The 16,183-nt window shown below is 40.7% G+C and overlaps 1 protein-coding gene across 1 annotated transcript in view; it reads left to right on the top strand.

Moving 5' to 3' along the window:
• LOC134802735 (uncharacterized) overlaps nt 1-15,779 on the top strand; it is a 29,849-nt gene extending 14,070 nt beyond the window's left edge. The window contains exons 8-12 of the mRNA XM_063775404.1: nt 694-792; nt 1,711-1,859; nt 4,964-5,069; nt 13,850-13,957; nt 15,663-15,779. Of these exons, the coding sequence (XP_063631474.1) occupies nt 694-792; nt 1,711-1,859; nt 4,964-5,069; nt 13,850-13,957; nt 15,663-15,728 (528 nt within the window). The 3' untranslated portion in view covers nt 15,729-15,779. The remainder of the gene's footprint in view (nt 1-693; nt 793-1,710; nt 1,860-4,963; nt 5,070-13,849; nt 13,958-15,662) is intronic.
• Nucleotides 15,780-16,183: the final 404 nt, after the last annotated feature.

Genomic DNA, 16,183 nt, shown 5'->3' with positions numbered 1-16,183 from the left:
AACCCTCGGTGGGCGAGTCCGACTCGCATTTATCCGGTTTTTTTATAGCCTCCTAAGGCACATCCATGCAAATAAAAAATCCAGAATTTGCCACTGAAATTTGAATCTTTAGTGCCAGGGAATAGAGTTGACTTTGGTTTTGTTTAAAAAATGAACGAAACAAATGAGACTCTGTTCCAATTGAATATGATTTAAATTTCATCGAACTGAATAAGGGCTTGTGCCTAAATCACGCGAGGTTCGATAGGGGGAGGGGGAGATCACGAAAAAAATCACGACAGATCTCGTTGGGGTGGAGGGGTATAAGGGGACCTCTCGTGTATTTTTCTACAGTGAACGAAACTAAGAAAAAAAACCTACCACATGAGTAGATACTTTTTCTCGGTCTCGTTAAACATAAATCTTCACTCTGCACTTCAAAATAGCGAGTCTATTTAACGAAAATAGAAAAATAAACAAGATATTCTATATATAATGCTATTTATCTTAAAATTAGGGCGAATGAAAAATTTAAAAAAAATACACGTGAGGTTGTGTGGGGGGGAGGGGGTAGCCAAAAACCTCACCAAATATCACCAAGTGGGGGGGGGGGTCAAAAAGTAGCCGAACACACCTCGCGTGATTTGTGCACAACCTTACTTATGCAGTATTTTTTTAGGAAATTTTCTTAATTTAAATTAATTGTTGTTCCAGGTGCTGGATTTGGACGAGACGCTGGTGCACTGCTCCCTCCAGGAGCTTCCGGACGCGAGCTTCCATTTTCCGGTGCTGTTCCAGGACTGCCGATATACGGTTAGTACATTATTTATAGTAATATCTGGAAAACATATAAATACTCAAAAATGCGCATTTTCCCAGAGATAAAACCCTGCTAGTTCTATTTATCGCCCCCGAAAACTCCCATATAGCAAATTTCATTGAAATCGTTAGAGCCGTTTCCGAGATCCCCGAAATATATATATAAATAAACAAGAATTGCTCGTTTAAAGGTATTAGATAGATATATTAAATATATTAAAAACGGGTCACTCACGTATTTTAAGTCGAAAAACACTCGACATGTTTCATCGTACCGAGGAGTGTCATCAGGAGCTTGCGTTTACGGTGACGGACCGGCGCAGACTGCGGGCCGCAGCTCTTCGCGCCCGATGACTCGGGGGTTTTTAATATATTTAATATGTCTGTGTCTCACGGAAGTTTTGTTATTAAAATTAGATAGATAGATAGGTAATTATTTAATTTAAGTTATAGTTGGGTAAGGAAAGCATTACTACTTAGGAAGCAATTTTTCTAACTCATTTAAATGGTGCCAGAACTTGTCTCCGCTTTGCCGTATTTTATCGATCGATTGAATTGGTTGTACATACTTTTGTAGTAGCAAAGCGTAATATTATATCTAATTATGAGCCTTAAGTAACACTTGTACAGTCTGGGCCAGGGATCAGAACCGGTTTTTTGCAAAAACTTCGAAATAACAATATATTTCGAATTATTTTATACTCCAAATGTAGGACTCAGTTGTGTTGTTAAGTAACGACTTCGTATTAATATATTGCCCAATTAGAAATGAAATAACAAAGAACGGAAAAATACCGTTTTCGTTTCCATACAAAAAATACCGGTATCCGATCCCTGGTCTGGGCTATCAAAATCGCTGCCAACTTAGCTTGGTCTAACTAGACTACTTCTTAACTGTCATTGTATTTCCAGGTGTTCGTCCGCACCCGGCCACACTTCGCAGAGTTCCTGGCTCGCGTGTCGCGCACGTACGAAGTGATCCTGTTCACGGCCAGCAAGCGCGTGTACGCCGACCGGCTGCTCAACTTGCTGGATCCGGAGCGACGCTGGATCAAATACAGGTAGCTATAGACATTCATGTAGAGACGTGTTACGAGTGGCAGAGATAGCACATACGAAGTGATCCTGTTCACGGCCAGCAAGCGCGTGTACGCGGACCGGCTGCTCAACTTGCTGGATCCGGAGCGACGCTGGATCAAATACAGGTAGCTATAGATAGACATTTATGTAGAGACGTTAGTTACGAGTGACAGAGATAGCACATACGAAGTGATCCTGTTCATGGCCAGCAAGCGAGTGTACGCGGACCGGCTGCTCAACTTGCTGGATCCGGAGCGACGCCGGATCAAATACAGGTAGCTATAGACATTCATGTAGAGACGTTAGTTACGAGTGACAGAGATAGCACATACGAAGTGATCCTGTTCACGGCCAGCAAGCGAGTGTACGCGGACCGGCTGCTCAACTTGCTGGATCCGGAGCGACGCTGGATCAAATACAGGTATTGTATCATTAGTGAGACACATTTCGAACAGGGATGTTGCGAATATTCGCATCCGCATCCGCAACCGCGGAACTTCCGCATTATTTTCAACATCCGCATCCGCATAAAATCGATGCGGAGCTTATGCGGATGCCGATGTCGAACAAGTCGGTACAGGAACGTCTTAGCGGCGGCGTAAGTGCTAGGTAATTTCGTCATTACCTATAACGAAATCGTCTAGAACTAGAAAAGTCGGCCAAGTTACTGTTTATATTATAAACTTTATAAAATATAACGCACCTATTATTCTTGCTCAAAGTCTTAATAAAAAATACTTAAAATGTAATATTTGACGTTTTTTAAGTACCTAATCTTGACATCCGCTTCCGCGGATGTGAGCCTTTAAATATCCGCATCCGCGGATGTGAGCCTTTAAATATCCGCATTCGCGGATGTCAAAAAATCTGCATCCGCAACATCCCTGATTTCGAAGCAGAGCTTTCGAGGCAGAGTACAGTAGCGCTTTCGAGTGCTGATGTAGAGTATATATACAGGGTGGAAAGATAAGTCGGGCCCTGGAGGGAAACTACCTTAAATCCTTAAGCTGGCTCATTTTACTTAAAGGAGACATTCCTTTATTTTTAAAAAGAAACAAAACTGTATTCAAAATATTTTTCTTTTTTTCTTCAATTTGGCTTGTCTATAAAAATCTTGAGTACTAAATATTAGATTTAATGGATATTTTGTACGACAGACGAGTGTAAGACCTAATGTTTCTTGGAGAAATATTATCATTAACATTAACGGTATCGACTAGTAGAATAAAATTGCGAGTTTTTATTTTTTTGAATTTTTAGTCGGTTCGAGTCCCGGGCGAGGCAAGCGAGTTTTAGAAAATCTATGAATGCAGTTTTGTTTCTTTTTAAAAATAAAGGAATGTCTCCTTTAAGCAAAACGAGCCAGCTTAAGGATTTAAGGTAGTTTCCCTCCAGGGCCCGATTTATCTTTCCACACTGTATACCAAAAATCGGGCGAGGGTGCGCTTTCAAGCATTGTAGCAGGATACATGTCGTTATTTCCGGTTCGTACCAATGAGTTTTTCGGAACTTATGTACGAAATATCATTTGATATTTACCCGTCGCTTTTCGGTGAAGGAAAACGTCGTGAGGAAACCGGATTAATCCCAATAAGGCCTAGTTTATCCTCTGGGTTGGAAGGTCAGATGGCAGTCGCTTTCGTAAAAACTAGTGCCTACGTCAAATCATGAGATCTGTTGTCGAGTGGATCCCAGGCTCCCATGAGCCATGGCAAAAATGCCGGGATAACGCGAGGAAGAAGAAGATATGTCATTATTAATTATTAATTAATGCAAGTATTCTGTAAGACATCCGTTAATATACATATATACTCATTTTGGTAATTAACAATTTATAAATATTGACATTGTTATTAAGTAATAATAAATCTGTAAAATGTAAATATACCATGTTAGTAATTAAGTATGTATAGTAAAATTTGCACGCCGTAAGTCGGCAGAATTGTGCTGGACTTATAGTCAAGAGGACGAAACAAAACCATAGCTCAAATTAATTATTTATTGTAGGTTGTAGGAACAATTGCTGCATAAGTCGGAAACGCGCATGTGACACCCTTAATATAGGAACAGCCATAAACTACGAAAACCGCTTAGCGTTACTTGTTAGTCTCCATAGGCTACGGTGGCTAAAATCTAGAAAAAAACTGTTTAAAAATTGAATTTAGCACGGAGCAAGTACCAGGGCCTCATGAGTTACGAGGTGTCGTTGACCAACCCGCCGGGCCGCGGCCGGATAGCTACGAGTATGAAGATATCGCGGCTGCTCGCGTATCTTAGCTGTATAATTTTGGTTTGTTTACCTTGATTATACTAGTTTAAAGTATTATTATTTTTGACTCGTAGAACAAGTATTGTATACAATAGTGATATAATCAAGCTTTTCAATGTACTCAGCAAGCTTCGTTGCCTAAACACGGTACTCGACTGAAAAGCTCTCTATTATATCACGGTTGTCTTCTTCTTCGTCGGTATCACTCTTGACAGAGTGGTCGTGGTCATCACTTCAAGTGTTGGTGGCAAGCTTCACAACACGTCGCCACTCTTCTCTGATAGCCGCCTTCCTCGTGCATTCATGTAGTGATGATGAGCCATTTACTGCCGCCTTTATCTGGTCAGTCCACCTCATAGGCGATCTTCCTCGTGGCCTGGTACCCTCGACCTTTCCCTGGACCACAAGTCTCTCAATAGCCACCTCCCCTCGGCGGCATACGTGACCAAAAAAGGTGAGGATACGAGACTGCACCAAAGATGATAAACGCTGCTTGATGCCGAGTTCTCGAAGTATAGACTCGTTGGTACGGAATTCAGTCCACGATACTCCGAGCATTCTTCTCCAGCACCACATCTCTAGGGCGTCTATCTTCTTCTTCTCGACTTCCCGCAGGGTCCACGTTTCTGAGGCATACAAGAATATGGGGAATACAAGTGCCCGAACTAGTCGGATTTTTGTGGCTCTATATATGTTGCGATTCCTCCATATTTTCCTCAACTTACTCACGGTTGTATAAAATACTATTTACAAACTTCTTCAACACGTTTTAAATATCAATATTTTGATTATTATATATTATATTATTGTCCCCAGGTTATTCCGGGAGCACTGCCTACTGGTGAACGGAAACTATGTGAAGGACCTCTCGATCCTGGGCCGCGATCTGCGCAAAACCGTTATAGTGGACAATAGCCCACAGGTATGTGTATTGATAGATATTTATATGTATCTTAAGGCGCGGTGTGTAGTAAAATGCGCTTTTTTGTCACCATATTTACAGACTTTTACAAGGATTTCATGCATTATTTTCTAGTATGTATAACTTCAGTCCTTGAACTACGTTATTGCTTGTCAGAAACACGACGGCTCATAATTTTCTCGATAGAATCTTAAGTTGAAAACATGCCTAACACTGTCTTTATTTCCTTATGTTAGAAGTACTACGACGAAAATGTATATGAAACTTACTTCAGTCGATAGCTTTTAAGTAAATCTTCATTATTGCTTGTCCTTTAATCGAAACGTTAATGTTTTCATTCATCATTTGATGATTTCAACATTTTGCTTACTAAATTACACCCTACGCGGCAATACCTTGCGCCCATTCCTCACGCCAGTAGAGATGGGCGAAATGTGTCAGTAGAGGGAAAAGATTGATATATATCTTTTTACCACTGGGATATGTATCACTCTTTTATATCTTTATATCCGTGTGTATCAGTTGTCCCGCTCGTAACTGTATCGACACTTACTGACTTTGCGTCATCTTATTAATGAGAGAGACAGAATTGTTATTATAACGTGGCGACATTTTCATTTACATTTTGTATCACGATGGATATAGATTGGTACATTCACAAGGAAGCTTGATTTGGTTCGTATTGTCATGCGCAAGAATATATTTGCCTAATAAAATACCTTTACCTTATTGCTTTTTGTTTACATTTTATTAAATGCAATGCAATTTAACTCATTAACCGAATTAATAACTCATCATTGCAATTTGCATTGCATCCTGCGCGAGCGAGAAATACTATACTATCTACTTCTCGTTCCCGCGGAATAGCGAATGACGCGTCCGAATCCGCCTGAACTGAACGACCGCTGTAGGCTTGTGCCCGCTCGGTCACTTCAGAGAGCGCTCCGCTCTCGGTCAATCGGTCAAACGAACTAGTTCGGTCTTTTAGTTCCTTTAGTTCAGTTAGGTCCTTGAGAGCTGGGAATGAATAGGAACCTGAGCGGTGAGCGCCGACCGAAAATTGAATTTTTTTTACCTGCCTTTAGCGGTCTTGCGTATTTGAGCGATGAGCTGTGATCAAATTGTACATGTGTACATGAAATGAAGTTGTATGATACGATATTACGATTAAATAATGAAAACTCCTTGACACAATAAAACAATTTATATTTGATTTTCCTTCATACTTTTCAGGCTTAGGACTGTCATGTCATTCTTATATGTTTTTAAAAAGAATGACGTAGGCGTATTTAAAAATCAAATATTTACAATGATTACTGATTTTAGTTGATGATTTAAATCTGCATATTTACATAACTCTTCTTTCTTTATGTACACAATATACAATGTAATTAAAAATTAATTTTTTTTTGTTTTTTTTTTGCCTTTTCTTTTTCTTTTTTGTTTTTTTTTTTTTCTTTTTTTACGACTTTTACATATATTTACATTTTATTAACTATATACATTTTCACATTCCTACATATTGTGATGCAGGAATAATAACTGCTGCACTTTTTTTGGCGCCAAAAGTGTTCTCCTTTGATTAAGTACTTGCCCAGCGCTGGAAAACACCCGCTCGCAAGACACCGAGGTAGCCTGCATAGATAATCTTCGTTTCATATACAGGTACACGCGTGGATATATGTCCCGTTTTTTATGCCACCATTCTAGAGGATCTTGTTTTCGGTGGATATATTGTTCCTTAAGGTATCCATCATACTCTCTAATAGCTGCAGCTGTTTGGTTTTCCGGCTGTATAACTGTAGCTTGTTCCAGGTCGTACTCGTCCCAGATCGATATATTCGATATCGTACTTTCTTGAGGCTCTGGTCGTAGAGGCTCAGTAGATTCGGTAGGCTGCAGCAGTGGCTGTACTGGCTGTGGTACTTGTATTTGCGGTTGCTCTGTCTGAGAGGGGAGAGGAAGCCGGACCTCGCTTATTCTTTTACGAAGGCTTTCGCTGGCTCTTTCAAAAGCCTCTGGTGTTCGAAATCCCCTCTTCTTAAACCTGGGGTCCAGAATTGTGCTGTCTGCGTACACAATGTTCTTTTCAAGGTCATGAAACCTGAGATCTATTTGCCTTGTAAGTGTGTCTATTAAAGTCTTAATCTCCTCATGTTCTTCACTTAGATTGGCATTGGCGTTGGCGCAAGCAACCATGTGTTTGTTCATGAATTGTACGAATACGAGAACTTTCGACAGAGTGACATTTTTCTCCGCACTTATTTCATTGGTTATTTCGTAGAACGGTTTCAAGATGGGCACAGCTTTTTCGACGATGATCCATTCTCGAGAGTCAAGAAGCAAGTCAGTTTTGCTTAAAATACCCAATGTACTCTGGACAGCTTCTTTTATCTTTAAAATTCTATCCAGCATGTCGTAACAAGAGTTCCAACGTGTTGGACAATCTTGCTTCAATTTCAAAACTGGCAAACCCATTTGTTGCATCACTTGCGTTATTTTAATTTGAGCGACATTGCTCCTCTTGAAAAACTCAACAATTGATTTAACTTTCGTAACAATGTCTGTTATGTCGACGAGGCCCCTTTGCACAGCTAAATTTAGCGAGTGTGCGAAGCAGCTCAGGGACCTCCAATTCCCCAAGCGCACAGCAGCCAACACATTAGCGGCATTGTCACTTACGATTGCTGAAATTTTGTTAGTAATTTGCCACTCTTCTATTAATTGCTTAATAAAAGCACACAAATTTACACTGGTATGCCGATCGTTATAATGTATACAGCCCAGTAATACCGACGACAACTTAGTTGTATTGTCGTCTATGAAGTGGGCCGTGACCGCTATGTATCCATCACAGGTTGTGGCCGTCCAGCCGTCGGTGCCTAAACAGACGGAATAGGTATCAGCTATTTTTTTCTGGATCTCGGCAAAAATTTCTTGATAAATCTTAGGTATCAGTGTGTTGCTTAAAGTTTTTCTTGCAGGCAACTGATAACCCGGGCATGTAGAAACCATTTCAATAAGTGTGCGGAACTCGGGTTCTTCTACCATTCTTAATGCATGATGACCTTTAGCCACCATCTTCACGACTTGTCGATCTATCCGTTCGACACGGCTTGCAGCAGGTGGTCGTCGCACGTAATTAGTAATAGTGTTCGTAACAGGCCCGGATGGAGGTGGCCTTGAGTGCGTCAACGAAGCTTGAGGCTGGCCGGCGAAGCCTGTACTTGTTGTGGGGATGGAGACATTGGGGACAGAATTTAGGTCTCTTTGTGGTGAAGAATTTGTGGTTTCAACTGTCGACGGCTGTCTTTCAATAGTTAAAGTCACCGTAGGGTGTTTATTCTTTAAATGCCGGTTCAAATTACCTAAAGAACCATTTTTGGTACTAATAGTCTGATGGCAATAATTACACTTAGCATGATGCTCATCTGCAGGTGCAAAATGCTGCCAAATATTACTTCTTTTTCTAACTGGCGGCATTTTCACTATGTACTTTTTACTTGTCCAATAACTTAAAAAACATATACACTTATACAGTACCAACTCCACTTATTTACAATATTACAATATCCTCTTCACTTCACTATTATTTACATATATTATATGTATTCACAAATTATCCACCAAAACCAAAGTTTGTTTACAATGTTTAACTGATAAAGTAATAAACAACGAAAGCGTATCACAACATTAGGAACGTCGCTTATTATTCTAATAAAACAATTTGATCCTTAACACGTTAATCATAATATTCAGATTTCCGTAACGTAAGTGGCAAGGACGGTGTCGGTTCTACCTATTAAGCCCCTGCTACACGGCAGCCGACAAGCCTACTAACCGTCTGACCTTGGTCTGTCCTTGGTGTGTGGGTCCGTCTGAGTTGTCTGGCTAGACGGTGGCAAACCACATTACCACAGTGTGTTCAGAACTCGCGGACGGACAACACGTATTGCAAGCGGACAAAATGGCCCCTAACCTTTCAGAAAGTTGGCGTGGCATTAGTACCTACTCAGTGGCGTATGGCCCTAAGGGCGGCGTATGCCACCCCTGGCGGATTGCATATTGTTTTTCTTCCTTCACTTCTGGGGCGGACCTACCTACTCATACTAGTGCAATGACAAAAAAATAAGTTTTTGGCAAAAAAATAATTTTTGGTACAAGCTTTTATCGCTGACTGTACTTTTCTTTCCATAGGCAACTAATACTCGTCGAGACAATTCTAAAAACCCCAAACACAATTAGGTCGCGTTGTTCTATCACAGGGTTCCTATGGCCACCTCCTGTCTCCATCATCAGATCAGCTCTATGGTACCATAATAATACATTGTCACCCGACTTATATATGTATGCAAATTTTCAGCTCCATCGGAAACTAGAAAGTGGGTCTAATTTAACTTGCAAGATTTGACCCGTACAAACATATTTATATACTTACGATTAGGTATATTGCAAGTTAATAAAAAGTTTGTTAAAAAAAGAAAAGGGTATATGAATGAAACACTGGCTCAAAAAACGGCATTTGTTGAGTCATTTCAACTTAATGAATTCGCTGGACTACGCTACGGGGACATACATAACGTTCTGAGAATGAAGAGGAAAGTATTTGATAAATTATTAGAAATGCTACTGAGTACCCATGGCATGGCTATTAACCACACGAGCGCACACGGCGCGTCCTCCAAGCGAAATGGCCTAGTGCGGTCGGCGTCGGGCGGCTACACGGTTCCGGACCGACCGCTCAGACCGCGGTCGCTGGCGCGCGCTCGCATGCCAAGGGCGTCCGGAGGTCAAACGAAATTTTGTTGGTAACAACTGTCTACACGGTCCGGGACAGACCAAGGCCACGCGGTTTGGGGGCTTGTCGGCTGCCGTGTAGCAGGGCTTTTAAGTATCTCGTTCGAATCGAAACATATCCATGAAATGAAGTGCGTTTTAGAAATTTGACAATATTCATCTCTGTCGCTCTTACTTATCTAGTGACAAAGATGGCGATAGACACGGTCTGTACCTCTGTGTATTGCTATTAGACCCCAAAGCAAACCTGAAGACGCGGCAGCGTAAAATCGTTCATCTCTTTCGCCCTTGTGGCGGCGACATTGTACAACCGTTTCGTTCACGTTCAGTCCATTTTCCGTTCCGTTTCACTCGGTCAAGCGCTCACCGGTCACCGCTCTCTACTGAACTAAAGGACCTAAAGACCGATTAAGACCGAGAAATAGGATTTAGTTCCTTTCGGTCCTTTATGGGATTTCATTCCTAACAGTTCTTCGTTCGTGACCGACCCAAGCCTAGACCGCTGTCGCTCGTTCGTGTTACTTCGGTCGACGCGCGACCGAGTCATAGCTTTCGCTTTAGTAAATCGTTGCCGAGGGAGTGAGCGGTACGGATATACTGATACATTCGGATTCGTAAAGACAAGAAGAGTGATTCATGAAACGAGAAAGATATATATCTTTTTTATCTATCACTCCTGAGTTACCCATCACACGCCAGTACGCCCGTGACCACTGTCGGCGTCGGACCTATGCTAGTTTAGCGGACGTTTCATAAAATGGGTAATCACAGTATAAATACGCAAATATGTTATGCACACAATGTTTTTCAACATGCTTACGAAGAAAAGCAAAATAATTCTTAAATACGGTGACATTTCAGACATTCGTCCGTCATATTGTCATTTTATAACAAGTTGGGCAGCAAAGGCACACACCCATCTAACCAATCCGGAATTCAGTCACGATTGATAAATTGTGTAAACATATTTTAAAAAGCTATAAAATTAATCAAATTGAATAATTTTTAAACATAGATATACAAGATTCAAATATTTTAGAATGGTCATATTTTTCATAATATCGATTTCGACTGGCAAATCGTATTACTTTTTGGCAACCGGGTTTTTTAACCTAATTAGACCCCGCTGAATCAGAATTTGCCGGTTGCTTGATCGAATTCTTGACCGGAAGTGAGATATTTGATATTAAAGGACCCTTTTTTTAGTTTTTCGTAAATAACTCTTAAACGGTGGTGCATAGCAAAACATATTCTATTACATAAGTAATCTGCATAAAATTGCCTACAAGAAAGATTTAGTACAATTTTTTGCTAGGATCAACATTCAAAGAGATATTAATTATTAAGGCGGGAAATTCAATTATAATCACTTCTAAGGTCCCTTTTTAGGGTTCCGTACCCAAAGGGTAAAACGGGACCCTATTACTAAGACTTCGCTGTCCGTCCGTCCGCCCGTCCGTCCGTCCGTCCGTCCGTCCGTCCGTCTGTCACCAGGCTGTATCTCACGAACCGTGATAGCTAGGCAGTTGAAATTTTTACAGATGATGTATTTCTGTTGCCTCTATAACAACAAATACTAAAAACAGAATAAAATAAAGATTTAAGTGGGGCTCCCATACAGCAAACGTGATTTTTGACCAAAGTTAAGCAACGTCGGGCGTGGTCAGTACTTGGATGGGTGACCGTTTTCTTTTTGCATTTTTTTCCGTTTTTTTTCTGCATTATGGTACGGAACCCTTCGTGCGCGAGTCCGACTCGCACTTGCCCGGTTTTTTTTAATATTGATCCTAGCGAAAAGTGTCCTACATGTTTCTTGTAGGAAATTTTATGTTTATTATTTATGTATAAGATTTTTTTTGCTATGAGTCATACTTTTCAAATTATTAACGAAAAAATAAAAACAAGGAACCTTAGAATTTAATATAATTAACTTTCTCTCTTTATTATCTTTTTAAATATTGATCCCTGCTAAAAGTGTACTGAATCTTTTTTGTACAAAATTTTGTGTAGATTATTAACGTTTAACAAGATTTTTTAATATTGGCCACCATTTACGAGTTATTTACGAAAAACTAAAAAAAGGAACCTTCACCCCCCCTTTTGTCTCATAATAATTTGGTATCATTTGATTAGATTCTCAGTTTGTCGCGGTATACACTTATATTGTATATAATTAATAATTATTTACACTCACCTTACCTACCATTTTTAATTTCATTAAGTACTCATCAAAATTCGAATTTGCTAATAAATCTTATTCAATATTAATTGCCGGAAAAAATCCCGGAACTGACAATTCAGAATACCGATGTCGTCAGAATAAGGACGTAGACGTGCTGCGCGGGAATGGTGCGGTGCGCCGCGCGGGGCGCCCGCCTGCCCGTTCTACCACGCGTCTGCTTCACCCCCTTGAAAACGTAAAACTCGAGTATAAGAGCGCCTTAACCCATTCTCATTATCCAAGGGCACAATACTGACAAGACTGAAAAAACTGAAATTGGTTGTGCAGTAATTTTGATTTCGAGGAGAAAACAGGCGAGGACCTGATGACATTGAGTCAGTCATCGAGGAGGATTGCATAATATATAAACCAACGGAGCGGCAGCTGACGTTAACGGTTATTACAAATCGCCCTTAACAACTTTAAAATTTAGAAGGCACTACCCAAGGACAAATGACTAACGAATTTGTATTTAAACCCCCCTTTGATTTGAATTTTTCTAACCTCGAAAATAGTGGTAATTAACTTTTTCTTCCGAAATGCTAGGGTTGATGGTAGGTTGACAATAATATTATTGTATCGCTATATTAGGGTTGGAGGAGGTTTTTACCCAAACGGGGTCCATATAAAACTATCATAGATTCATGTCAAATAATATATTAAAAAAAACTGTTAAATCTATGGAATAAATAAAGCTTTAATAATAATAAATAATAATATGCGGCGCACACCTCTCGACACCCCTGAGCCGCTCACACCGGTGTTGCCCTTGAGCCATCCTAGATGTCGCTTTTTGTGGGGGCCCATCTTGTGAGGGCGAGTCACCGTCTGCCGGAAATAAAATTGCATACCGTTTTATTAGGCAGGCGTCCGGTTTTTTACCCCATAGCTCAGTACTTAGTCCATCGCTTTCACCCAATGACCTAGTTCATTTTAGATTCCATCAACTCTCAATAGCCCTTACACCCTGGCGGGTGCTGCCTCTGCGTGCGTCCCATGACACGGGTAAGGGCAGCATCCGCTCGGTGTACCCCTTACATTTCATTAAAGTGTCAAAAGGGCCTCTACGTGTTGGCTTCGGCTCGGCGCACGCCTCCCAAAGGTCCGGAACACCATTGTTCCGTGATGGGAAAGACATACATAATAATAATATTAGATATCATCACACTACACACTACTACTACATTACATATGTAAACGACACTATAATTCAGTGCATAGTTACTCAGATTTAATTTTGGAGGAAAAAAGTTACCGCTACTTTTGAGGTTATACAATTTATAATCTGAAAAAAAAAACAGGGACCGTGCGCGTTGGAGGGTCTGCCTTGTGGCCTGAATCGGAAACAAACATTGTAAATATATTGCCGAAGCAAGTGCTGCGTCTACCGTTTTCGTACGTTTTCTTGTGCATAGTAGGTTCTACCATCTTGTGGGTTACATCGGAAGCACAACCTTCATATTACGCCTCGCGCCAAAAATCTGGCGGCTCCTGTGCTGCCCCCTATAGTTCATGCAGGCTCCCTATATTACGCGATCTGATATTTTTGCGCATATTTAATTGCACAAACGGGTCTACCGCGATATAATTTCATTGTCTTTACCTTAAATTCCGACGTTTAAGAAAGACTGATGAACAATGAAATTATATCGCGGTAGACCCGTTTGTGTAATTAAATATGTGTACAAAACGCGAGAGTTTAAAGTGTTATTTTTTCGCGCATGTTTGATAAAAGTCAGCTTACTACTTTTTTTTATTGCAGGCGTTTGGTTACCAGCTAGAGAATGGTATCCCCATTGACAGCTGGTTCGTGGACCGCAGCGACAATGAGCTGCTGAAATTGCTTCCTTTCCTCGAGGACCTGACCACGGTGAGTCTGAATAAACCATAGAGTAATATAAGTAAAGAAAGAGTGGTAACTCCATACTAGAGATGCACCGGATATTCGGTTACTATCCGGTATACGGCCCATCCGGCCGGATACCGGATAGTGGCTTACTAACCGGCGGGATACCGGATAGTAACATTGCTTGATTTCGGAGTAAACAAAATTGGAATAAGAAACAGTCACGGTCATAATCGTACTCGTTTATTGTTTTAAAACTATTTAAACATTCCACTCAGTTGCACGTGCACTCATTTCGAACCTAGAAATGAGTCCGCGCGAACTACGAAACAGGTCAAAAGTAGTCAACACCTGCACACCTGAGAAACCGAAATGTAGGTATAGTTCCTCCGGCCGAATATTCGGCGGCCGGATACCGAATATAGGCCGATGGTCTGGCCGAATATCAGGTATTCGGCCAAACAACTATGTACATATCCGTTGCATCTCTACTCCATACATCAGTTTTCTTACCAAAACGCGCGTTATTTCGTAGTCGACATCTAGCGTCAAGTAGCGGAATATATCAGTACTGCTAGTCGACAATAGATGTCGCGACGAACAAAAACTCTAATGCTCAACAATTTTCAGATAATATTATAACCGGATAACTCGAAACTATATTTTCAACTCCTTCTGCTTCTAATATTAGTTGTAAATTGTTTTAGCAGTATATTTTTCGTCAGTAGCGACATTTGTGCCATCTGGTGTCAAGTAGCGGTACTGATAGTTCTACTACTTAACGTTAGATGTCGACTACGAAATAACGTGCGTTTTGGTAAGAAAACTTATGTATGGAGTTACCACTCTTTCTTTCCTTATATTACTCTATGGGTAACTGAGTAAGATTCGTTTTTAATACTACGTCGGTGGCAAACAATTTGCCCGACTAATGGTAAGCGGTCACAGTAGTCTATGGACGCCTGCAAGTCCAGAGGTGTTACATGCGCTTTGCCGACCTTAACTCTCCGCACCCTCGTTGAGCTCTGGCAACCTTACTCACCGGCAGGAACACAACACTATGCGTGGGGTCTAGTGTTATTTGGCTGCGGTTTTCTGTAAGGTGGAGGTACTTCCCCAGTTGGGGTCTGCTCTAGATCTGGAATGACATCCGTTTTGCTATGCCCACACACACAAAACGAGATTACATTCACAGTGCCCATACCTCTTTTTTGGACGCAGTAGGACATACCCAGGTCCGAAACTGTCAAATCTAATAAGCCTTTGGTTTCACTATATAAGCCCTATCTGTCATTTTGGTATTTGTGTTGGTTATAAAGACACAAATTGTTTTTTTTTATTAGCCTACTTTGGTGTCCCACTGCTGGGCAAAGGCCTCCCCTCGTTTTCTCCATCCCACCATTTGGGGTAGAATGCGTCCAAGTCGTCCCGCCATCTCCTTTCCAGACCGCTAAGCTTAAGTGGGACTGGGCTGGACATGTCTGCCGCATGCACCCGGAAAGGTGGGCCAAAATGGTTACTGAGTGGGACCCACGTGACGGAACACCATAGACTGTACAGGCCGGGGTTCAGGCAGACCGAAATTGGTTATAAAACAGAATATTTTAGAATAAGGGGGCGTCACAAAAACAGGTTGGATTTTAAGACCGTTAAAACTATATCACCTAGCTGTTAAATGTGAAAATGAAAATTTCAACATTCCCTTTCTTACAGTTTCTTTTTTTTGCAGAAAGAAGACGTCCGCCCACACATAAGGGATAAATACCGCCTCTTCAGCTACCTTCCCCCCGGATAAACCACAGTAAATATTACTAACTAACTAACTAATATTATTCAGACATTCTCCGTAAGTATAAGGATCTTCTCAAAACTCCCCATAAAATAAATGTGAATCATTTCGCTGACTAGAGCTAGTACCTCGGTAGCTCAGTTGGAGACCACCACTCAAGAATCTTAAGAAATAATTTTCCTTTTTTAAGGTGAATAGAAGTCCTATAGTCTGTATCTTTAGGTATTTAAATAAAAGTAAACAAACAATTTTAAAATTTTCGGGTAGTTATAACATTTATTGGTTAACCAACCAAATACAAAACCGCCATCAGTCACTGGACGACCTGACTTTAACCTACATTATTTGATCATGTAATATTTTCATTTACCCTCAACTGGCTTAAGGAGCCATTTGAGGGTAGACTTTGTTTACTTTTATTTAAATACCTACAGAGTATAATTTCGAAATTCAATTATGTA

Source organism: Cydia splendana, chromosome 25, assembly GCF_910591565.1.
Source record: "Cydia splendana chromosome 25, ilCydSple1.2, whole genome shotgun sequence".
NCBI lineage: Eukaryota > Metazoa > Arthropoda > Insecta > Lepidoptera > Tortricidae > Cydia > Cydia splendana.
This window is presented reverse-complemented; position numbering and strand designations above follow the sequence as displayed.